Source organism: Corylus avellana, chromosome 2 (genome assembly GCF_965113065.1).
Source record: "Corylus avellana chromosome 2, dhCorAvel1.hap1.2, whole genome shotgun sequence".
Taxonomy (NCBI): domain Eukaryota; kingdom Viridiplantae; phylum Streptophyta; class Magnoliopsida; order Fagales; family Betulaceae; genus Corylus; species Corylus avellana.
This window is the reverse complement of record NC_142491.1, coordinates 36,765,369-36,789,749: the sequence shown is the minus strand read 5'-3', so window position 1 is coordinate 36,789,749 and position 24,381 is coordinate 36,765,369. Positions and strand designations below refer to the sequence as shown.

At 35.2% G+C, this 24,381-nt stretch overlaps 4 protein-coding genes across 6 annotated transcripts; all 4 read left to right on the top strand.

Annotated features, from left to right (window-relative positions):
- Window positions 1-6,273: 6,273 nt before the first annotated feature.
- On the top strand, window positions 6,274-7,046 carry LOC132167006 (major allergen Pru av 1). Of its 3 annotated transcripts, none has more exons than XM_088512963.1 (2): window positions 6,274-6,518; window positions 6,611-7,046. In XM_088512963.1, the coding sequence occupies exons 1-2, from the start codon at window positions 6,331-6,333 to the stop codon at window positions 6,927-6,929; spliced, it is 507 nt and encodes a 168-aa protein (XP_088369089.1). In that variant the 5' UTR covers window positions 6,274-6,330; the 3' UTR covers window positions 6,930-7,046. The 3 variants fall into 3 exon arrangements, with proteins under 3 accessions (XP_088369089.1, XP_088369090.1, XP_059433877.2); XM_088512964.1 differs by having other exon boundaries at window positions 6,274-6,529; window positions 6,628-7,046; XM_059577894.2 differs by having other exon boundaries at window positions 6,274-6,533; window positions 6,632-7,046.
- Window positions 7,047-10,624: 3,578 nt separating this feature from the next.
- On the top strand, window positions 10,625-14,719 carry LOC132167897 (Mov34/MPN/PAD-1 family protein). The gene is made up of 6 exons (XM_059578936.2): window positions 10,625-10,882; window positions 11,135-11,312; window positions 12,663-12,744; window positions 13,039-13,215; window positions 13,312-13,479; window positions 14,163-14,719. Exons 1-6 carry the CDS (start codon window positions 10,741-10,743, stop codon window positions 14,352-14,354), a joined length of 939 nt encoding a protein of 312 aa, XP_059434919.1. The 5' UTR covers window positions 10,625-10,740; the 3' UTR covers window positions 14,355-14,719.
- A 1,216-nt stretch (window positions 14,720-15,935) lies between these two features.
- LOC132176151 (major allergen Pru ar 1) lies at window positions 15,936-16,865 on the top strand. Its single transcript, XM_059588281.2, has 2 exons — window positions 15,936-16,173; window positions 16,422-16,865. Exons 1-2 carry the CDS (start codon window positions 15,990-15,992, stop codon window positions 16,718-16,720), a joined length of 483 nt encoding a protein of 160 aa, XP_059444264.1. The 5' UTR covers window positions 15,936-15,989; the 3' UTR covers window positions 16,721-16,865.
- A 1,522-nt stretch (window positions 16,866-18,387) lies between these two features.
- LOC132183745 (major allergen Pru ar 1-like) lies at window positions 18,388-20,000 on the top strand. The gene is made up of 2 exons (XM_059600581.2): window positions 18,388-18,671; window positions 19,802-20,000. The coding sequence occupies exons 1-2, from the start codon at window positions 18,388-18,390 to the stop codon at window positions 19,998-20,000; spliced, it is 483 nt and encodes a 160-aa protein (XP_059456564.1).
- The last annotated feature ends 4,381 nt before the right edge of the window (window positions 20,001-24,381 follow it).

Genomic DNA, 24,381 nt, shown 5'->3' with positions numbered 1-24,381 from the left:
GTCCTCAAACTTCCCTCCTTTCTTGGGGGCTTGCAACCTTTCAGGGTAAGGTGCTTTCGGCATAAATGACCTAGGAGGGTCCTCAATAATGGGTGTGGCTGTAGATGGCTCGGCATCTCTCTTCTCTTTGTTGCCACTCTTTTCCTTTTCTTGCCCTGCAGGGTCTTCTTCTTTCTCAGCCACCTGATTGTCCACTTGTCTTCCTGACCTCAGAGTGACAATTGCTTGCACATGTTCTTGTCCGTGTGCAGGATTTGAGGAATTCCCAACCATATATTGACCTTTTGGGTTGGGCACGGGCTGACTGGGCAATTTCCCTTTTTCTCTCTCACCCAAGTGATTGGCTATCTGTCCAATCTGACTCTCCATCTTCGCAATTGCTTGGGTGTTAACCATGGTGGCATTCTTTACTTCATCTATTGCTTGGGTATTTGCCATGGTAGAGTTTTTGAGCTCTTGTATGGTCTGGCTATTCGATTGTATGAATGCCTTCATCGTTTCCTCCAGCGATGATTGTGACGAAGATGCAGGATGTTGCACTGGTTGAGTTGAACGACCATGATTCTGTGAGGGAAATCCTTGATTCATTGGTTGGCTCTGCTTCCATGAGAAATTAGGGTGGTTCCGCCACCCTGGATTGTATGTCTCTGAGTATGGTCCGCTTGCTTGCTTCCTAAAGTCATTAAAGGCATTCACTTGTTCCATGGCGCACTCGGCAAAAGCCGGTGAAAATGGACAATTCTGTGCTAAGTGCATAGGATTAGCACAGATTGAACAGCCATCAACATTGAAAGTGTTGGCGGCATTTACGGATTGACCCACTGCAAGGGCTTCAACCTTCTTGGTCAGAGCATCTATCTTTATCCTCAAATCAGTGTCCTCCTTAACCTCATAGATGCCACCTTTCTTGGGAATACGGGCAGATTTATCCCGACAACTCGAAAAATCCCACTGCTGTGAGCTGTCGGACAACTTGTCTAATGCCTTATATGCTGCATCCCCTGTCAAACTTAAGAATGCTCCCCCATTCATTGACTCGATCATACTACGGTTGGATTGGGTCAATCCTTGGTAGAAAAATTGAACGAGTCTCCACTTCTCATATCCATGTGGGGGGGCATCTTATCAACAACTCCTTAAACCTTTCCCAACACTCTGAAAATTTCTCATCCTCCTCTTGAGTGAAGGAGCTTATTTCCTTTCTGCATTCATTGACCTTTGACATTGGGAAATACTTGTTATAGAACTTGCTTAACAAGCTTTCCCAAGATGTAATGGATCCGGGCGTGTTGGAGTCCAACCATGCCCTAGCTTTGTCTTGTAGAGAGAAAGGAAATAGTCTGAGATGAACAGACTCTTCGGAGAAATTTTGAAATTTGAAAGTGGCGCATATGTCCTTGAATTTCTTTACATGACTATAAGGATTTTCAAGTTCTAGACCATGGAACGATGGTAGGAGTTGGATGACATGAGGTTTCAAATCAAAATGAGTAGCATTGGTTGGTGGCAACACTATACACGAATGGGATGTAGTGAAGTCCACAGGTGCGAACAACTCCCTAAGTGACGTAGTGAAGTCCACATTCCAAGCTCTAGCTTGCTCGGGATTTCCAGCTCTAGCATCCTCATGCTCAACCCTAGGTTCCTCTATGTTATCTTGTTGGTCTCCCATTTCACCTCTATCCTCACTCTCAACAGGTGCTCTCCGAGTTCTCCTAAGAGTTCTATCAATGTCGGGATCTAAAGGTGTCAAATCTAAGTTTAGGGATCTCCGACCAAGCATACACCAATCTCGAGTGTTCAAATAAACTGATTAAACAACAATGAATAATCACAGAAAGAACACAAACAACCAAACAAAAAAAATAGAACTAACTATTCAACAACAATATACAAAAGAAATTTCAAAACAACAACAAAAAAAATTGTGCTCAGCTGCTTCTGGTGATGCACTCGATCGCAGATGTGCGTTCGCTGTGCGCTCGTGCGTACTTGCAGAATGGATCAGGCGCAGGCACGCAGGCTGCTCACCGAAAAGGCTCGAGTGCACTCGATCGCAGATGGAGTGCGATCGATCGTACTGACAGAAACTAAAATTCTCAGAAACTGCAGCAAGAAAAACAGAAACAACAAACCCCTTTTTCTTTTTCTTTTTTTCTGTTTTTTTTTTTAAGATCAGAATGGCAGAAACAACAACAAATACAAATACAATAAAATAAAATTGCAAAAATAAAACAACTAGTAGAAAAATAAAACCAATTCAAATAAAAATCAATTTCACAAACAAACAAATCCCCGGCAACGGCGCCAAAATTTGATGTACAAATTTAATTGTACTCGCAAGTGCACGAGTCGTGTGCAATATAGCGTGTGTGCAAGTGCGAGGTCGATCCACAGGGATTTGTGTTGTGTAAACCAATTTCTATTTAAACCAACTCTATTTTAACCTAGTTCCGAATTTTGTGATTTTTGTCGTGCAAAATAAAACATAAACTAAAGAAAATAATGAAATAAAATGGTAAAGAACACTAAGGTTTTAGAATTCACTTCGCCAAATCTTAACTCTATATTCTCGTATTTGTTCCTACAATCGAAAAACTATATTCGATGTTTTACAAATATCAAGTTTAAATCATTCAATGAATCCACCCATTTTTACAAATCACAACAAATATCCGATTCGAAATTAAATCATCCTATGTATCCGTTTGGTTAACGAATCACAACGGATATCCAATTTCAATCGAATGATTTGATGTATCCGAAGGATGAAACACATCAAATATCCAACTCCAACACATAATAGTTCATCACATTCAATTAAAAGATATAAATCAAGCAATTGAATGAAAATCTACAACATCCTTAGTCGAAGTCAAAATTGTATAAACAAGATACGAGAATACATGAGTTTGTCAATGACGAAGCTTCATCTTCAACCTTAGTTGAAAGATTTAGCCTCTCATGATAACAAAAATAATCACCAATTGAATTGTCATCATCGAAAGAATAAAACTTACAATGGAAAACAAAGCAAAAGCTTCCCCACGGCAATACGTCGTAATTCAGCTTAAAACGGCCTCCTTCAATTGTGAGGCTTAGAGGTCTATTTATATGGCTTAGGAGAGCCCTAGAAGCCCTAGTAATCCTAGGAATTTCGGAGATTTAAGTCCAAGCCCAATTAGGATAAAGAAAACCTAAGCCCAAATCGGAATAGGATTCGCCCAGAATTGCGGTCCTATCTTGCGGCATGATTTTGGCCTTGCGGCGCTCCGAATTGGGAAAATGATATTTCATAATGAATTGTAGTAGTTTGAGTTAGCTTTCCAATGCCGCTTGAATCACCTCAATCGGATATCTGAGATGAAAGTTATGGTCAAAATACCGAGACGTATTCAGAATCCAATTTTGCATCCAATCCGATTTGACTTCAAATTGAGAAATTCCGAATTAATCCTTTCCTTTATTTGATTAAACTTTAACCATGATTGGTTAAGCTTAACCATATCCTCTAGGTCTTCCCAATTTGCCCCTTTAAGCTTGGAATTTTTCCAGAAATGCTTTCTTTTCTTCCAAAAGCCTATAAAACAAAGAAACTACAAAAAGGCAGTAAAATGTCCTAATTAACCAAAACCAAAGGATTAAAACATGCAAGTTAAGGGCTGAAAATATAAATATTTTAGCACTTATCACTAGGGCTTAAAAATTCCGGCATTATTTCTTTTTGTATAAAGCACCAATTGTTTAAGGACACTCTCTCAAAGAGAAAAAGAATCAAAATAGTGAAACAAAATTAAAAGAACATGTTCCTTATTGAATTTATTTTCACTTTGTAAGTTTTAAGTGTTGGCTAAATGTTCGGTGAGCAAAATGGGCAAAATGAATTCAAAACGGAGCCAAATTACTATGGGTGTCCGAACTGGATTCATAGCTATCCGGATGAGATGTCAAAGCCGCTAAGTTATTTTATCCCGAGAGCATCGTATGCAAGCCCGTCTACACGGCATCCGAACAAGAGAGAAATCCAAGAATCCTGAGAGCCTCGTCTGCAACCTCGTTTGCACCACATCCAAACGCTCCGTGCCAAAAGAATGGAGAAAGCGATGTTGCCCAATAGCCCCGTCCAGACGGACATACACCTCGTCCAGACCGCCACGTACGAGAACTAAATTTCCCGTGTTTTAAGAGCCCAGTCCGAACGAGCCCACTTACCATCCGGACAGCCCGTAGCTTCTAGGTCTATTTTACAATGTAATTGAGTTCTACCCATGCCAGACTAAGGGTCTTTAGGCTTTATATATAGATCTATACAGATTTGAATAAGTACGAATGATGTATTTAGAGTTCGCCGTTGTGTGCTAAGAGAGTTTTGATATAGAGCGTTTGTTCTTTCTCTTAGAGTGATCGTTTGATTTTATTTGTTGATTGTTGAAGTGAAGTCAACCGGAGTTCCAGTAAAGGGAGATCACGTAGAAGGATTGTGCCAACTGTCTTTGGAAAGGGCTACTGCGGTAGAAGGCAAGTGGGTCACTTGTCTTATGCAAGATCGTGTCAATTGCAAAGGTTTCGCTAGTGTGAACGTCTTGTAGTCCTTTATTCTTTTACTGAGTTAATTGATTTCTTGGGTTATCTGCCCCGGAGAGGTTTTACTTTTAGAGTTCGTAACCAAAATTTATGTGTTCTGTTTTATTCATTGCATATCTGTTTTTGGTTGATTATTATTTGTTAGGTCAGATTTATTTCCATATAATATTGTGTGAACCACCTATAGATTAAGAATAGGTGTTAATTGGGATATATTAGGTTATTTCAATGGATATATAGTAGTTTTATAGTTGTTGATTCTTTGGTAATTACTACCAAAAGCTTCAAAGTCGATACTACGCTTTGTTTATTTTATTGACATGATTTGTTAATTTATTATATGGTAAAACTCACGTTCTTTATTAATTTGTTAAAGTTTTTCATTTGAATGTTACGCGATGTGCTGTTTTCCAGTTTTTTATACGATCATGAGGTTCAGATAAAGGATATCACGCCGTGCTTTGATGATTTTGATTACTCAATTTCTTTACATATATACATAAATAAAATGCCTAAATTGCATGAGGTGTGATTCGTGTGAATATTATGTACGTAGTTGCTGTATTTTATTTTTATTTTTTTATTTTTTAACCTTAATTAAAATATGCTTATCTTAATTTGTTCCAGGGACTTGGAGCTGTACAAGCTAGCTGGAACTTCTTCTTTTTTTTTTTTTTTTTTTTTTCAGTGTATTCTGATCTTAAGAAGTAGAGATAACTTCTTGGGTTATTTACTTACTAAATAAGCTTGGAAAGATTAGGGTGCACTCCGAATCAATTACCAATTAATTAATTTTGATAGCGTTACAATTACACTACCATATAATTTGAGATATTTTAGTTAGGTTCATATACTTCTAATCACATCCCTAAATCTTTTCAACTGTATGACTGAGTCCAAATTGGTTATTAAGAAAATGTCACTTAACATGCAAGATCGTTTTAGTATATTAATTGTTATAGATTATTAAATATCATGGTAGGATATATAATTAATGATTGGGTTTGGCTCTCCTTTCATTTTGAAGGCTTCAACTTTTTTCATATATAATATTTTTTTGGACATATCCACAAAAAATAATAGAGATTTAAACTAATGATCTCCGTTTAATGAAGCGTAATTTTCAGCCGATTAAACTCAAGACTTCTTCCATTTTTATCCCAATGTGCGTAAGGCATATATATAAAAATAAGAATCCTAATGGTCAATAAAATGCTGGCTATATATATATATATATGTCATTAACACTCTTTTAATTTCTAAAGCATCATTCATTAATGTAACTAAAATGAGTATAACAACATAATTAAAGTTAACAATCCTTTAAATACTAGTCTTAATCAAAAAAAGGAAATAAAAAATTAGATTGAGAATCAATTATCGAATGTGCTTTCTTTGACTAATTGCACTATTATTTATTTTATGACGTACACAAACTAAAACCCACCCATCACGTCGGATTGTCGGCGAGACCCCCTAATAAAATAAAGCAACAAGCATATATACTTTTCACAAGTTAACCTCATGAATAACAGAATAAGACAAGCTCCAAAAAAAAAATAAATAAATAAATAAATTTAATTTAATTTAAAAAAAAAATAATAATAATAATTCCTCAATGAGAGTTATGAGACTCTATAAATAGCACCTTTGTATGTTTTACGTTCTCACATCTCCGCAACACAAAACCTCCTTCCTCTTCTTCTTCTTCCTTTGATCATCTTCCTAGTCTTCCTAGATATCATCATGGGTGTTTACACATATGAGAATGAGGTCACCTCCCCCCTCCCTCCATCGAGGTTGTTCAAGGCCTTCGTCCTTGATGCCGACAACCTTATCCCCAAGATTTTCAAGCATGGACCGCACGGTTTTAAGGATGTGAACGTGGAAGTCGTTGAAGGCCATGGAGGGCCAGGAACCATCAAAAAGTATTCGTTTCATGAAGGCTAGTATACCATACACTAATTATTCTAATTAATGATATATATAATATGGTTTAATTTGCACATATATTAACGAGTGTTAGTTGTGTATTTTTTGCAGGCAGCGGGCACTTGAAATTTTTGAAGCACAAGATTGATGTGCTAGACAAGGAAAACTTCACATACCATTACAGCGTGGTTGAAGGTGGTCCGTTGTCGGAGACACTCGAGAAAGTCTCATACGAGACCAAGTTGGTGGCTTCCCCTGACGGAGGAGCCATCTTCAAGAGCACCGGCAAGTATTATACAAAAGATCACGCTGAGATCAATGAAGAGCAAATCAAGGCTGAAGATGAAAAGGCCACGGGGGTGTTCAAGGCTGTTGAAGGCTACCTCTTGGCAAATCCTGAAGCCTACAACTAAAGCAAGTTGCTAAATTTAATGTTGCATGTGTACGTAATTGTATCTCATCGATCTGTCTGGTCAAAACTACCTTAAGGCCATCTAATAAGTGTTTGCTGTTTTTTCTTTTTTACATATATTTTCTGATCAGTTTGCTTGCTTTTGATGTTTCCCGTCGATTGAAATATTGTATCTGTTGTAATAATAAAAATGGTTTGGTGATCAATTGATGGGTGCATTAATATTGTATTTTGCATATATAAATTATTAAATGTCTTCTTCTTCTTCTTCTCATTATTTGTTTTTTTGGACAAGTACATCCATTGCTATAGTACTTAATTTCGTAGCTCTTCAAATATATATGTAACCAGTTCTGGTCTCAAAAATTGGCATATATAGCATTATTTTGCCCATGTTCCAAAAAGCACATGCAGGCAAAATATTGCATGTATATTTCCTAGTCAAAGAACAAATTTCCGTCACTAAGCTTAATTTCCTAAAACATTTGAAGAATAAGCATGAGAAGCAACCAATAACTTTCTAAGACCGCTCTGTACGTTAGAGATTGTTTGGATTTGCGATTTTAAAAAAAAAAGTCATTTTCAAATGTGCAATTTTAAAATGCAATTTTTAAAAACGCAATTAACCGTTTGACAAAATCACGATTTGACCTTTAAAATTGCAGTTTAGCCTTTAAAATTTTGCGTTTTTAAATCACAATTTTTAAAAAATGCAATCTCAAACAATTCATTTTCTGTGATATGGTTTAAAATCATACTTTTTATTTATGAAATCGCAAAGTCAAACACTGTAGCTTAATGATATATTACACGTTATTCATTATGCAAAGTAGTGAATTTAAAGAATATTACAGAAATTTTCAACCAAAAAAAAATAAAAATAAAAAAAGGAACCCTATCATGGGGAGAAATGACGTCAGAACTATTTTTGTATTATAATTTCTTATATATATATAAATATATATATATATATCCCATTTACAACTATAGTACAATAATATTGTATTCCTAAAATATAGTACAATTTACGTTATGGATCATTACCGGCCGGAGTCAAGTCCTTAAGGAGTAGTAATTTAATTGGAGCTAGCAAGCCCTAACTACAAAACACGTATGTACGTGTATATATATCTATTATCACAAATTAAATAATAGTGGATAATTTCCGTATTGGATTTTTATTATAGTCGACGACGACTTTAAACAAACTTAATTGTTTTAAAATTGAAATTAGAAGCTGCTTGGAATTAAGTCTAACTTCTAGAAATTTGACCAGGTTTTCTTCCTCCTTAAGAAAAGGGAAGGAGTAGTATTTCACAAGAAGCAATCATAAATTAAAGCAAAACCAGCCAAATTTGTCACACAAAATGTCAAAACACAAGAGTTAATAGATTGGGTGATTTGAGCGCGCGGGTGCATCCGCCAGTACTATTGCTTTTATGTACATTTCTATATAAAATAGTTAATTAAAAGTCACTTTTTTTTTTATTTTTTATTTTATTTAGCTAATGGCTTTTTAAATGCATTAATTCACATTTCATTATCTATTCTTTCTCTTTACTATTTAAATATATATTTTTATTCTTTCTTTATTTCTTTTATAAGGATTGTATTTTTTTCAACGGTTATATTTTCCAAAATTCCAATGATATTAGAAATCAATGAAGAAGAAAAATCTCTTAATCATAATTAGAATAGCGTAATAGGCGTCCTTGTATGCTGTAATAATCTAACATATATATATATATAAAGAAGAATTGGAGCCTCTCATCAACTAATCCAGCTAGCATGGCTACATGATGTGAGAGCTCCCGTGGAGCTGACTCCATGATCTGGATTGATCCCTTCCTTCTCCATCAAATTCAAAAAATGTAGGGCTTCTTCTGCATGCCCTTTAATTAATAGCAAACCCATAGTGATTGAATTCCATGAAACCAAGGTTCATTTTTGCAGGCTCTGCATATCCTCAAATGTTACGAGTGCATTTGTAAGTGTTGAGTCTTACATTCAGAAAATATAAAAAAAAAAAAATAGTAGTTAATATATCTAAGTAGACTCAAGCACATTAATTAAGGCTTTTGGATTAGAGTGATGTTCAAGTATGTATATTAATTTACTCTTTGTTAAAACTCCGATCGCTTTTGTATATATATATATATACACACCAAAACGTATTCATTTGGTGTTGTTTTATGAACTCATAACATAGATTAAAAAACCTTATCTCTTAAAGCAAATCGAATACACACACATGGATCTAGTGTTTTTACTTTTTTTAAGGCTCTACTCACCTACTCCACAATAAAATCCTTCTGGAGTTGTTCATCCATCACTTCTTTGACCCTTTTGGAATACATTAAATTGTTATATGAACTCATCAAATAGATTAATTAAAAAACCTTATCTTTTAAAGAACATCCACAACACACACACACACTAAGATATATAAAGTGTTTTTCCTCGGCTTGTTGGGTACTTACTTGATTGGTTTGGAATTAGACCATGGGCTATCTTCGTTCTCTTCAAAACTAAAAAATTGATTAAATAATGGCATTCAATCAGACAAAGAGAATGAAAATATAAAAGACAGATGTCATGTACGTCACATATATATCTTTTGAGAGAGCGAAAGACGGAGAAGGAACTTAACCATTAGACGCCCTCCAGGCTTCAACAAACAAAGCTCCATGACGGAGAGAATGACCTGAACAAACAAAAACAAGTAGACAAACGAACGTAAAAAATTGATGAGGATTTTTCAAAACTATTAAACATATATCAAATTTTCTAAATATTTCTCAACTCTAATTAAATATTTGATTTCATTGACGATAACTTCTACTTTTGGATTCTTTACATTTAGAGATAGAGCATGATTAACATTGATTAGAGAGTTTGTTAAATGATATATTTGTAAGTTTTGTTAAAATTTTAGAAAAAAGATAAAGGTAGAGTTCCTTGTGAATGATTTAAGGTAGAGAATAAAGAGAAAGAATAGAAAGGCTAGGGTAGGTTAATTTCTCTGAAAAAATGTATCTATATCTCATCTATATTTATTTATTTATTTATTATATTTTGTGATATCATTGGGTCGGGTTGGAATTTTAGAATTTTGAATATAGTTACCGAATTTTGACCGAACACTGCTTGAAATTTCAGAATCACTACCCACATTGAGCCTACATATGTTAGGAGCTTATAGATCGACTTAGGTTAGATCCAAAATTGTGGGTCTAACTCAGAATCAGGCAGATTTAGCCCATGCCTAATTTTTACATATTATATAGCAATAGGGGCTTTACCTAGCATTTACTAAACATTTGTTGAGTCTCAAGCAACACAATGTCACAAACAAGTGATAACTAAGCAAAAAAAGAAGAAGGAAAAAACAAGTGATTAAGTAGTTTAAATCATAGTTATCGTTCTCAAATTAAGTAGTTTATATTTTTGTCATCCAATCAAGTATGGTATACAATAAATCAATGAAAAATTAACAATATTTTAAAACCCAAACTTCAATATATTGTATGTAAAAAATTATTACATAATAATATCTAGACTATTTAATTTGAGAATAATATTAGAGTTCAAGCGACCCTGTCCTGCTCAACCTGGGCTTGTGTCTAAAAGCCTGGGCTTAGGTCCAGATAAGAGTGAAGGCCCACTAAATAAATATCTTGTCCAGCAAGTCGTCCCTGCTTATTTCCCTCATAATTATTTTTTCTCGGAGCACACACTGGTTAAGTCCCTTCTCGGTGTCTCTGTGGTCTTTTCCCAAACACGAAGTAATCACAAATCGTGTGGAGCAAGATATGTCAGGCATGGAGAGGTTGCAGCGAATGTTTGCCGGTGCCGGCGGCGCGTTGGGTCACCCGCCGCCGGATTCGCCCACCCTCGATTCGTCCGAGCAGGTCTACATCTCTTCTCTCGCCCTCCTCAAGATGCTCAAGCACGGTACAACTCTCTCTCTTTCTCTCTAGGTTTATACTGTTTGGAATCTGGATTGGTTGAAGACTTTACTCGGGGTTCATTAGGGGTTTTTCTTTTTTTAAAAAAAAGTTCTGGCAATTATGTAACTTGGGATCTAAAACCCTAACCAGGGCTCTTGGATTTTTAAATTCTAGGATCTCGCTGAAATTAGCTTTTAGCTTTGTGTTTTATTTGGGGAATTGAAGCTCTAATTGATGTTGTTGCTGTGAATGGTAGGAAGGGCTGGGGTTCCCATGGAGGTGATGGGCTTGATGCTTGGGGAGTTTGTGGATGAGTACACTGTTCGCGTTGTTGATGTCTTTGCGATGCCACAAAGCGGTACCGGGGTTAGTGTCGAAGCCGTTGATCACGTCTTCCAGACTAACATGCTCGATATGCTTAAACAGACCGGACGGTAATTTCTTCTTTCAAATTCGATTTCAGGTCCTGTGTACTTATTATTGTACATGCGTAATGCGAAATCGATTGTTATCTGTTAGTATATGCATGAATGACATGTGCTTGCTTGGCGTTATGTTGCTTATGCGTAGCTTTCAATTAATTTGCTCGATGGACAACGGAAGTTGAACTGCTCTGTATGTTGATAGACTATGATTGTAAATGGAAATATGGTTGTTGCATATTTTGCTTATTTCTCTTAAACTTCGACTTGGGAGATTGTACTTGAACTTTGTTTGGTTGGTCAATTGTCAAGAAGAGAAGGCAATTGGTTGAGGCATTGTGTGTGCTTACTTGACTTATGAGTTAACTGAATAACAAGAATAACACTGGCTGCATTTTGTTACAAAAGAAAAATGATGCTGGTCAATGTAGCTTTTGCTTTGTATGCAAGAGTGCTTCTTAAATATCCTACAATTTCCAATGCAAAAAACAATATCACATCTATCATGAGTCATTTTATACATTATGTGGTCCTTAGCTACTGCTGTTGAGGTTGGGCACTGTTTTCAAGTCTAGAAAAGTTTTAAATTGAGGGCTTACTTATTTTTTATAAACGTAGCTTCATAATCCTTTGTGTTTAGCTTTTTGATGAGTTTGGTTGCTAATAATGCGTACTTATTTAATCTATTACTAGGAAGTTTATGATTTCTTGTCTGTTTGTAAGTCTGCTTCTGATTACTCCCTTCAAATCCAGAAAGCCTTCTCCTGTACCATCTCTTTCGATTCTTTGTAGGAGACTTTAGAAACTAGTTTTAAGAGGAATGCATTGGGTTAGAAGGTTAAATGAATTGGGACTTGGTCATTTGATTGTTATCGATAGTTAATTTGTGAATATCTATTTCAAAACTCAATAAAGAATATCCAAAAGGCTTGTGCTTTATGTAAAAACTCCAATTCACATAATTAGAGTTTGCTGTTTGTAGGCTTCCTCCACTCACTCTACCTTTGATTGAAACTATCCAAGACGAGGTTTTTATCACTTTAATAAGAGTAATTGAAGGAAAAGTCTGGGAGATTATGTTTTTTAAGTAGTTGAATGTGTATTGTCTGCCATCCCTCTATTTTGGAAGAAGTGCATCTTGTGTTGGCATTGATTTTTTAATTGCTTTTTGTTTGCATAATTTTGGGACCCAAATCAATGCTGAAGATTATGATCCCAAAATGAGGTTTTTGCTTTAGACTTTAGGTTCTGATATCAAAGCTTCCAAGTTTAACATGCATACATTGATGATATCCTTTTTTGGTTCACTTATCTGATTCTTTTTTCTGCCTTATATTGCTTTTCTTTTGTTTGGTATTGCAGACCAGAGATGGTTGTAGGATGGTACCATTCGCATCCTGGGTTTGGATGTTGGCTCTCTGGAGTAGACATAAATACGCAGCAGGTTGTGTAGATTATTCTTATGTATTCTTTTTATTTTCTTTTCTTTTTTCTGCTTGAGGGAGGGAGGGTGGGAGCAAGGGAGGGAGATTATTAGTGGTTGCTAGACTTCTTTGAAACAGAGAGAGAGAAAGGGAAGAGGACATTTAGATGAAAATGGTTGGCTGTGGTTAACTGATGTTCCCAGAAGATAGAGAGAATGAGTTGAGCATGTCTTTTTCTTCAAAATTATAATATTTTATTACTTTTTAATAATCCTTATCAAAATTATTGATATGCTTAAATCTGTTTTCTGCAGAGTTTTGAAGCTCTGAATCAACGAGCTGTGGCTGTGGTTGTGGATCCAATTCAGAGTGTGAAAGGGAAAGTTGTGATTGATGCATTTCGTCTGATTAACCCACAAACCATGATGCTTGGCCAAGAACCACGACAAACAACATCCAACCTTGGGCATCTTAACAAACCATCCATCCAAGTGAGTGCTGAACAAATAGTAGTTTAGCTTTTCTTTTGCAATTCCACCTTCTGACCTCATTTTATGTTCCCCCCCCCCCCCCTTTTTATTTTTCAGGCACTGATCCATGGGTTGAATCGGCATTATTACTCGATAGCAATTAATTACAGGAAGAACGAACTCGAGGAGAAGATGTTGCTTAACCTTCACAAAAAGAAATGGACTGATGGCTTGACCCTTAAGCGATTTGATACCCATTCTAAAACTAATGAGCAGACTGTTCAGGTAAGTGAAGGTTAAGGAACCTCAAATTTTGTGTTTACATGGGGCACTTATATGACAAAGGACAGATGCACTTACATTTTTTTTTTCCCAAGATGGATGGAGAGTTCCTGATATAGCATCCCCTTTCCAACTCTCTGCCATTAGAAAATATGGAAGCTAGACTAGAAAAGCACCTAAGTTATATTGCAACGAAGAAAATGATATTGTTATTGGTGCTCAATTTTATATGAAGTTACAGGCAGAAAAAATCCTTGTTACACTATCTACAACTGGTGGGCCACTATAGTGCTACCCGTATCAGAGATCTTAATTCTGTGTTATTTCTTGTTCTTGCTGGGAATTTTGGACTTGATCCTTATGAACCTTTGGCCCCCTGAGTTTTGTGTATTGTAACCTGTGTATCTCCGTATGAATATGGGAGTGCTTTATGCATATTGAGGCTGTGACTAAAAGAGAATGAAAGCTATTTTAGGCAAAGTAATTGATCTGCAGCCATTGTACTTCTTGGTCCACCGTTAGATCTGTCAATTAATCACCACAGCATTCTTGTGGTAGCATGACCAAAGGAATTGTTTTATGCAAGATTGAAAAGATGAGCTGATTTTGATTGATATGTTGGTACTAATAATTGTTATATACTGCCAAATTGCATGTGATCATGGTTTTTGCTTGGGCGTGTGCAGGAGATGCTGAACTTAGCTATTAAATACAACAAGGCAGTGCAGGAGGAAGATGAGTTGCCACCTGAGAAGCTTGCAATAGCAAATGTGGGGAGGCAGGATGCAAAGAAGCACCTTGAAGAGCATGTCTCCAACTTGATGTCATCAAATATAATTCAAACTCTGGGGACGATGCTCGATACAGTTGTGTTCTAGAGCCCAGTGTTTCAAATCCTGGCCTTCGTTAAATCTCTTGGAGGCAATTAGAAAAGTACTGCTTGAAACGTGTTATTTTTTTTCAAAAGTCGAACTTATTAGCAATCTGCCCGAACCTTTTGGCAATCGGCTCCATCATTTCCAGAAAGACCAGTACTGCTTTAGTGGAAGTGAAAGGTCAAGAATGTGATGCTGGCGGGTTTTAGAACCGTATGATTTATGGTTTTGTTGTTTCTCTATGCATTCATCTTATTACATTGGATTTCTTCATTCAATGCTTTGTAGTAATATGGCTGTTAATCCAAAAACTCTTACTAGAACGTGTGGTAGTAAAGGGTAAGTGTGCCCTCTATTTTGGATTTTTCTGCTTAGGGTCATATTCTATTTGAGCAGATTTGAGGTGGTTATAACGCCAATGCCACGAATACAATGCTGTTAAGGGAAAACGTGGAAAACATTAAGAATTTATGGATGAAAGAGATAAAAGATACAATATTGATCACGGAAATCTTTCATGTAAATTATGTTTTTCTCTATTCGAGCAAGATTTTTCTCAGAAGAGAGACACAAATTATTCATTTCTCGTCTAAAATGTTGTTCTTTCTGACCAAAAAAATTGTCCAAGTCTTACTAGAACGTGTCTGTTTAATTGACTTATGACTGTTACCACATTTATCCGGCTATTTAAGAATGGAGTTGGTCTCATTACTATAAGCTTCTTGATTCTCTCTCTTCTGTTACAGAAACTTGTAAGTTGCACCCACCCACCTAAAAATGTAATGAAATTCGATCGATATGCAAGCTAAACAAGGCTTTTTGGGTGGGCAATAGATCGTTTAGATCGAACCATTTTCTATGCTTGTCCCGAAATGTTGCCCATATAAGCAAACAATAAAATATATATATATATATATATATATATATATATATATAAAAGGTGGTAAAGTCCACTTAACTCCTTCAAACTACAATCCCAATGACAATCTACCCTGCAAACTATTAATTGCGACAATTTACCCCCAAAACTACCAAAACAATGACAATGTACCTCAAATTTTAACAAAATGACGAAATTACCATTACTAAAATAAAAACAAAATACTAAAATTTAATTTTTTTTTTTTTTCAAATTTTTAAGGGTATTTTTGTCTTATTGAAAATTCTATAGGGGTAATTTCTTCATTTTGTTTGCATTTGGGGGTATATTGTTATTGTTTTGGTAGTTTTTAGGGTAAATTGTCCAAATTGATAGTTTGGGGGGTAGATTATTATTGGGATGGTAGTTTGAGGGGGTTAAGTCAACTTTACGCTAAAAAAAATAAAAACCATGAAAGGGACAAGATCTAAAATCCTAATGTGCCACAGAAAATGCAGGTAGGTAATTATTTGAGGAGACAAAATGGAGGATGTTCTTGATAAGAAAGTGATGGTTTTTAGTGGGGGCACATGGCATTAGAACCTTCTACTTCTACCGACAGATCGAGCTACCAAAAATATTATCCAACTACCTTATTTAGATGTAGCAAAACTTGAACAAAGTAGCATCTTCTCGATCTATAAATATCACCTCTGTTGTGCACCATTCCAATCAGTCCTCCATTTTCTACCATTTCTAAATTCTGAATATATTCGATCATGGGTGTTCACACTCTAAGTGATGAGTTCACTAGCCCCATCCCAGCACCAAAGCTGTTCAAGGCCTTGATCCTTGATGCTGACAACCTCCTTCCCAAGCTCCTGCCTCAGGCCATTAAGAGTATCGAGACGGTTGAGGGCGATGGAGGGCCTGGAACCATCAAGAAGATCACTATCGCTGAAGGCTAGTTGCACGTTATATTCATTTTCACTACAATATTGCCATACAATTGAAATGACGTTATAGTGAAAATAACAATCTACCAAATAAAATTAATACTCTTTTCTTCTTCTTTTTTTTGCAACTACTAATCGAATGGCTAATTTGCGCTGTCATATTATCAAGTTGTATAACAGTCTAGTAAATGACATTATTCTATTCCAAAATGGATTTAGCAAAGTGTTTGTAATTGTGTCTCCCTCTCTATGCAGGTACCCACATCAAGCACTTGAAGCATAGGATTGATGCAGTAGAGGAAGAGAAATTGACATACAGTTACACACTGATTGAGGGTGATGATTTGCTGGACAAGTTTGAATCAATTTCTTATGAGATTAAGTTTGAGTCCTCTCCTGATGGGGGAGCCAAATGTACAAATCTTAGCAAGTACCATCCTAAACCAGGGGTCCAGATCAATGAAGAGGAAATCAAGGCAAGCAAGGAAAAGGGCATGGCTGTTTACAGAGCCGTGGAAGCCTTCCTCTTGGCCAATCCTGAGGCCTATGCTTGATGCTTCCTTGTTGAGACACTATTATATATATCTCGTGTTCCTCAAAGTTTATTGAGGTTCAATGTCTTTGCTTTGTGGCACCAGATATGCTGACGCCCACGTCGGTTAATTTATAAAATAAAATGGATAATATATTTTGGCTTTCTGAGCTAACAGTTATTTTTCATATAGTCCCATGAACTAGTAAGTGCGACAATTAGATATATCAAGCTACCATTTTGTTGTGATTAAGCCACTTCGTTAGAGTTGGCCATCAGCTTGGATGTAAAAGTCAAATTTAACTAAAGTCTTCCGAAACTACTCTCATTTTGCCCCTCCAAAAACTAAATTTACACTTTATAATCATTAATCAATAAAAAAGGACTTAAATAAATAAATAAACAAAGTTGAAATGCCCCCCCGGCCACCCCCTAGCTGCCATGAGGGTGACTTGCAGTCGTCGACCGCCATTTGGGTTTTACAATTTTTTTTTTTTTTTTTTTTAATTTCATTTTTTATTAATTACTTTGGTGTATTGAAGGAAAGCTAACAAAAAAGTGGTCATGTGCTTTTCCATCGAAACAAATGACTAGACTTTAACGATAGAGCTTAATTATAACAAAATTGTAGTTTAGTGTATATAAGTGTCACACTTGTCAGTTCGTATGGCTAAGTAAAAAATGAATGTTAGTTCAAGGGGTCAACATATATGTATCCCAAAATAAAAACTTTTATGCTATAAAACTTTGATTGAACATGCAAATATTAATAATTAAGTAATGTTATTTAGTAGACTGATATACTAATAACATGCAAATATGCTTAATGTTTCCTTATTAACAATCGAATCTGATAAAGAGTCACTCGTTAAGACAAAGCGTTAGATCTTGAGGGATGAAAGCCACCCTCATGTCGAAGAGGACGAACATGCTTATGAGGATCCTTTGCAAAATGTTAAGGATCCTTCGAATGGTTTGACGATATTGGATTTGCCACAATACGACCCTGCTATGTTAATTAAAGAGGTCAGGGTCAAGGGAGATGGTGAGAGAATATAATAGACAAGCTAATCCATTCCTTAACATAAGATTGACGGATATACTTTAGAACTTAACATGATGTCCAAATTGATTTCTTAAGATTTTCAAAACAAGATGGAGACAATTGACAATCCATCCGAATAATTAAACAAAACACAACATGACAAATCCTCTGCCAGTTTTCTCATTTTTATATTATTAAGATTGTTGTTCTTCCAGATGGTAATTATATGATTGTTTTTATGTTCTTCTAATAGGCGGAAACTCATAAAATGGATATATATATAATTGATCTTAGAGTGATAGTGGAGATGGAAACCTCTTCTGAAATCAAAAGACAGTTTAAACACGTCATTGAGATCCATACTTGTACTTTGCATTTGTGCATTAACATATCCAAAACTCTGATCATTAGGAAAGTTAACCTCGAGAATGACGCCCTCTTCAAATTGTTATTAATCAAATGCACAACAAGACAGCCCTGAGAACCAAATGGAAACAAGCTAATTAAGGAACAACAACCTATAAAAACCACTTAATTCCTTCTATTTTCACAGCCCAAGTTGAAGAAAAGAAATTCTAGATTCCAAGCCATCTCCTTCAAAATTAGTGCCTAGCTAGTTTCATTAATCCTCAAGAAAGGATATCATGGGTGTAATCACATACACAGACGAATACACCTCCACTATCCCACCAGCCAGATTGTTCAAAGCCTTGGTCATTGATGCTCACATCCTCATCCCAAAACTCCTCCCACAGACTGTTAAGAGCATTGAAATCATTCAAGGCGATGGAGGGGCTGAAAGCATCAGGCAAATCACTTTCGCCGAAGGTAGCCAATTTAGTACCGTCAAGAACCGAATTGATGAGCTGAATGAAAAGACTTATTCCTATAAGTACACCGTGATCGAAGGTGATGCCTTGGCTGACAAGCTTGAACTCAGGGCCGGCTCATGCCCTAGGTGAGTTAGCCCGAGGGCCTAGGCCCCCAATTTTATAAGGCCCAAAAAAAAATTTTTTGAGTTAAAAAAAATTTGAATATATATATATATTTTGGACCAAAAAAAAAATTGAAGGCCCAAATTTTTTTTAATAGGGACTAAATTTTTTTTTTTTTTTATTAAAATTTAAGGCCTCAATTTAATAAGACCTCAATTAATAAGCCCACTATAAATTTTAAAAATAATTCAAAAAATAAATTAAAAAAGGACAAAGCATTAAAGCCTTACATCATTACATGCCAATTCCCTAGAGCTCTACACGCCTAACGCTACAGTACACGCTTGACGCTACAGTACACACCTACATCATGCAGTCATCCTCTTAGCCTTTTTCTAGAAATTTTTTGTTTTTGATGAGATAATATATTTGTTAGAAATAAAATATTACCTTTTATTTTCTATTTATTATTTAGCCATCTAGGGAAAGCCAAGAGCCAAAAATATAAACTGCTGTCAGCCTAGTAAGCCTACCATGGGCATTTTAAATATCAGAGTCTCTATATTTGCCACTTTACCTCTCCTCTTTGCTTGCTTTTTTCTGAGTTTTTCTTGTCTGCCTATCTCATCATTTTCTCTTCCTCTCCGACTCCGAGTGACGGAGTCTCTTGTCCTATCTCCAAGAACTGCTTCATAATTCCTTTGCCAAATCGGGTTTTATTGTTTTATTTTTGTCATAATTTTTTTTTGATAAATCGTGTTTGTTTAATTTGTTAGTATTTTTAATTAAACAAGTCTATTAGAAAATATGCATCTGGATATGAAAAACTTAAAAAAAAAAAAAAAAAAAAAAAAAAGAAGATAAAAGTAGACAAATTGATTGAATCTCAAAGAGGAGCTCTAAATAAATTTGTTATTAGCAATAAACAAAATATTGAGGATAATTTTGGTGAAAAACTCATAAATGAACAAGAAACTCATCAAAAAGAATTAGAAGATAATGAAAATGTTATATATATATATTTGTTACTTAAAAAAAAAAAAAAATTACTTAAAAATAAAATAAAATTTAAGCCTAATTTTAAAGTTTTGCCTAAAGCCCCAAAATACGTTGAGCCGGCCCTGCTTGAACTGATTGTTCATGAGGTTCAATTTGAGGCAACAACAGAAGGTGGGAGTAAAAATAAGATGACAACCAAGTACCATACAAAGGATGACTTAGTAATCAAGGAAGAGGAAATCAAGGCTGGCAAGGGAAAGGTGCTTGGTATGTACAAAGTTGTGGAAGGCTACCTCCTCCAAAACCCCGATGCCTATGCTTAATTAGCAGCATTTCTTCTGAATTAATGCTCATCTCCAATCGGTCTCTTTTTTTCTACTGCTTAATGTTGTGGCTTTTGATTTTGTCTCTGTATAATTTGGTGTGGATAATAAGTGTCAATCACTAGTAAATAGTGATTGTGGGCTCGTTGTACTTATGTACTGCTTCTTCCGGTGAAGACACATAAATAAACATGACTGATGTCGTTTCAAGCTATATATATTAATAAAGCATTCCTACATAATGTGAATGATGAATTCCTTTTTCTTTCTGATTGTCTAAATCAGTGGGTGTCCTCTCATGGGGCCAATTTGTTAACGTCCATCCACACATGACACACCCCATGCTCTAATATGATGAACTGGAAACAAATCCTATAAATCAGCATTAATTTTGCATTCATTGGAGATAAGAGGTCAATATTCTATTTCAATTCTTCTAATCACAGAGTGGGCAAGGGCTGAGCTTATTCACCTCATATTCTCATGATATAAAGGCCTAGTTAGGGGTGTTAAGTGAGCAAGTCGGCTTGCTCACTAGCAAGCTCGGGATCGGCTCGTATAAGCTCAGCTCGTGCTCGACTCGATTATTAAATGAAACGCTTCGTGAATACAAATCCTGACTCGAATATTAAATGAAGCAAACTCGGTTCGACTCGGTTACGCTTGTGAGCAAGCTCATATAAGCTCGTGTGTGTATATATATATAAATTAAGTAACACATAATTAATATTTATAAATCTCATAATTATTAAAATCTTAAAATTGCATTTATATTTAAGCGTTAGAAAATAAAAAAAATCTATGTTGAAATATTTTCAATATATATATATATATATAAGAGCCATTCCGTTGATTCATATCTCCCCCTTTGGTATCAGAACCATTCCGTTGGTGATCCGTGTTTTTCATTTGCTCTGATCTTAATTTCTTTGATTCATATCTCCTTTCTCAGTTATAAACCAACCACCCCGTTAGGTAACCTCGGTTAACCTTTTAGTCCAGTCTTAAGCTTGGGTTTGGCATCTTAGGGCATGGTGAAGGGTTAGTTTTAGCCAAGGGTATGTGTTATGAGTTCTTTGAAAAGAGCCTATGATTAGAAGAAAGTTTTAGATTTTAGCTTTTGAAGATGTGGAGATCCAGTTCTTCCGTTAGCTCTAGGTCTTCTTTACCACCAGACGTTGTTAATTCTGAACAAATTTCTGTTGAAGATGATAATTCTTTTAGTTTTGATAAATGGAATATTCCTAAACTTTCTCCGGATGAAGTTTACACTACTTCTTGGATAAAATCCACCTTTAAAGTTGAATACTCTGTTAAAACTGTTGAACAAACATTTGCCATTTCTGGTAACAATGAAAAATTTCAATTGTTTAATAAAAAATTTGTCAATGATTCTCTTGCTAAAAAATATAAATTCTTGCATGTTGGTTCTGTTCAAGTTGCTGTTAAACCTTTAACTAGATTAGGTATCAATGCTTCTATTTTATTATGTCTTCGTGATGCTCAGTTTGTCAGTTTTCAGACTAGTATCCTTGGCATGATACAATCTTCTTTATTTAATGGTCCCGTTCATTTCGACACATTCCCTAACTTGACTCTTGCTTTAAATGACATTCACATTCTTAAAGCACCAACTTTAAATGTGTTAACTTCTGGTTATGATATGGAAGAAGGTAGTAGACCTCTTGCTATCATCTACCGTATCTACTATAAGTTATTAAAAACCAATCTAAATCCTCAGGCTATTATTAAGAATGCCGGTGGCTCGACTGTTTTAATCCAAAGCTCTACTCAGGATGCTAATATACGAACTCCGAGAATGATTCAATGGGATGAAATTAATCTTCCCAACGATTGGCTCTTGGAAAATGTATCTAAGCCTGCCAGAGTAGTAAATGACACCAGTAATCTTGATTATATCCAGCAGTATTTAGATGGAACTGTACAAATTAGTTTTTCTGATTTGAATCTTACTAACAGAATTGAAAGACCTCTTATGATCAATGAAAGAAGAAACTCTTTTGCTGGCTCAACCACTTCGGAAGGCCTCCGACGAAGAGACCAAGATATTGATAAATTTCTTGCTCACCCTGATTTAAAATTAAAAGGTGTCTCTAATGATTCTCAAGTTTCTTCTGCTTTTTACACTGCCAAGCGAACTCCCCCCACTACTCAAGCTGATGATGATGGAGGATCCCTATTCCCATCCGCTTCAGATTTTAATGCTCCTCTTCCTCCTCCTCATCAATTAAATGTCCTTCATGCTCCTCTTAAAGATTTCTTTTCCCAAATTGACTGGCCTGCTTTACAAAAAGATTTTTCTTGAAAAGAAAACCAAGCACTATGACATTCCTATAGATCTACTTTTTCTGAAAAAGAAAGATCCATTATCAAAATTCGTTGGACTGAAAAAATGATTTAAACACAAAAGCATATTCTGTTTTTTGATTTTCTTCAAAACCATTACCCTAACAATAATGTTTTAAATGTAGTTAAAAAATCTTTTGTTAAGGAAGATAAAACCACTGTTAAAGCTTCTCACCCACCTCTTGAAAATTTATTGATCAAAACTTATCGCACTGACACAATTGTTAAAGCCTCCCCTTTTAAAACTCCTGATTCTGCCACTATTCATAATGAAACCAGGAAAATCATTGAACAAAACAATTTTATAAATCAATCCCTTCATGTCATTGGCCAACAGTTAGACCGAATTGAAGACAAAATTGAATCCCCCACTTCCTCTAGTTGTAGAATAGAAAAACCTATCATTTCCCTTCCTAGAGAAAGGAAGAATCTTGGCTTAAAAACTACTAACCAAAAAAATGTCAACAGAATTGACAAAATGTTGAAAGATTTGAAAACTAGTCAAGCATCTGGCTCTGGACAAGCCTGTGTTGTCCAAAAAATCAATGAGACATCTGATTCAGATGATTCTAAATATTCTCAATACCCTTCTGATTTCAACATTAATATGATTGAAGAAAATTTTGATCCAGAACAAAAACTCCAAAGAATTTTTGATAAAGCCAAACCCATTAATCTCACAAAAAATTGGTACACAAAACCCACTCCTTCTGATTTACAATTTGAAGAAAGATTCTTTCAATCCCAGTTTTCTGTTTCTACTAATAAACTTTATGAATGGAACATTGATGGTTGGTCTGAACAAGAAATATTGAATAAAATGAATCACATGTCTACGGTTGCTAATGCTTATGTTACTAATCACAATTTAAGCCAATCAGAAATTGTTGACTTGCTTTCTACTGACTTTTCTGGAACTCTTCGAAGTTGGTGAGATAAACACCTCACTGAAGAATCCAGAGAAACAATTAGAAAAGCTGTCAAAAAAGATGAAGATGGCTTACCTATATTTGATGAGCAACGTGGCACTGGTGAACCTGATAGTGTTAACACATTGATTTACACAATCATTAAGCATTTTATTGGAACACCTTCTAACATCACTTCTCGTATTTCTGATTTCTTGAATAATCTTCGTTGTCCTACTATGTCTGATTATAGATGGTATCAAGATGTTTTTCTTTCCCGTGTTATGGTTAGATCTGATAGTCAAAAGTCTTATTGGAAAGAAAAATTTATTGATGGATTGCCTTCATTATTTGCTCACAAAGTTAAAGATGAACTCATTAACTCTAACACTGGATTAATTGAATATGAAAATTTAACTTATGGTGATTTATTTTATACTGTTAAAAAACTTGGCATAAAAATGTGCATTGATCAAAAAATGATAAGATAACAGTTGAAGAACAAAAAGAAAGCTAAATATGAAATGGGTAACTTCTGCGAACAATTTGGGTTACCTCCTATGGCTCCATCCCGGAGAAATAGAAAGAAACCTGATAAAGTTTTCAAGAAAAGACCTGCACCATATTACAATAATTACAAGAAAAGAAGATTTAATAAACCAATTAAAAAATTTCCAGCAACTAATAAACCCAAGAAGAGTAACTCAAAATTTGATAAATATTTTTCTAAAGGAAAATGTTTTAATTGTGGAAAATTAGGACATTTTGCTGATAAATGCCCTGAACCACCTAAAATTTTAAAGAAAGAAATTAATGCTTTAAAAATTGATGACAATGAAAAAGAAAATCTTTTTAGAATCTTACAATCAATAAGTTCTTTCGATTCTTCTGATTGTGAATTTTTAACTACTTCAAGTGATTCTGATTACCATTCTGCCAGTGAATTTTCTGATAATGATTTCAAAATTGGTTGCAATAATTCCTGCTGCAAAACTGTCAAAACTTGCAACGTTCTCTCAAAAACTAAGGAGCAAGAAAATTTGCTAATCACTTTAATTTCAAAAATTGAAAATCCTGAATTAAAAGAAGACTACCTTAAAAAACTC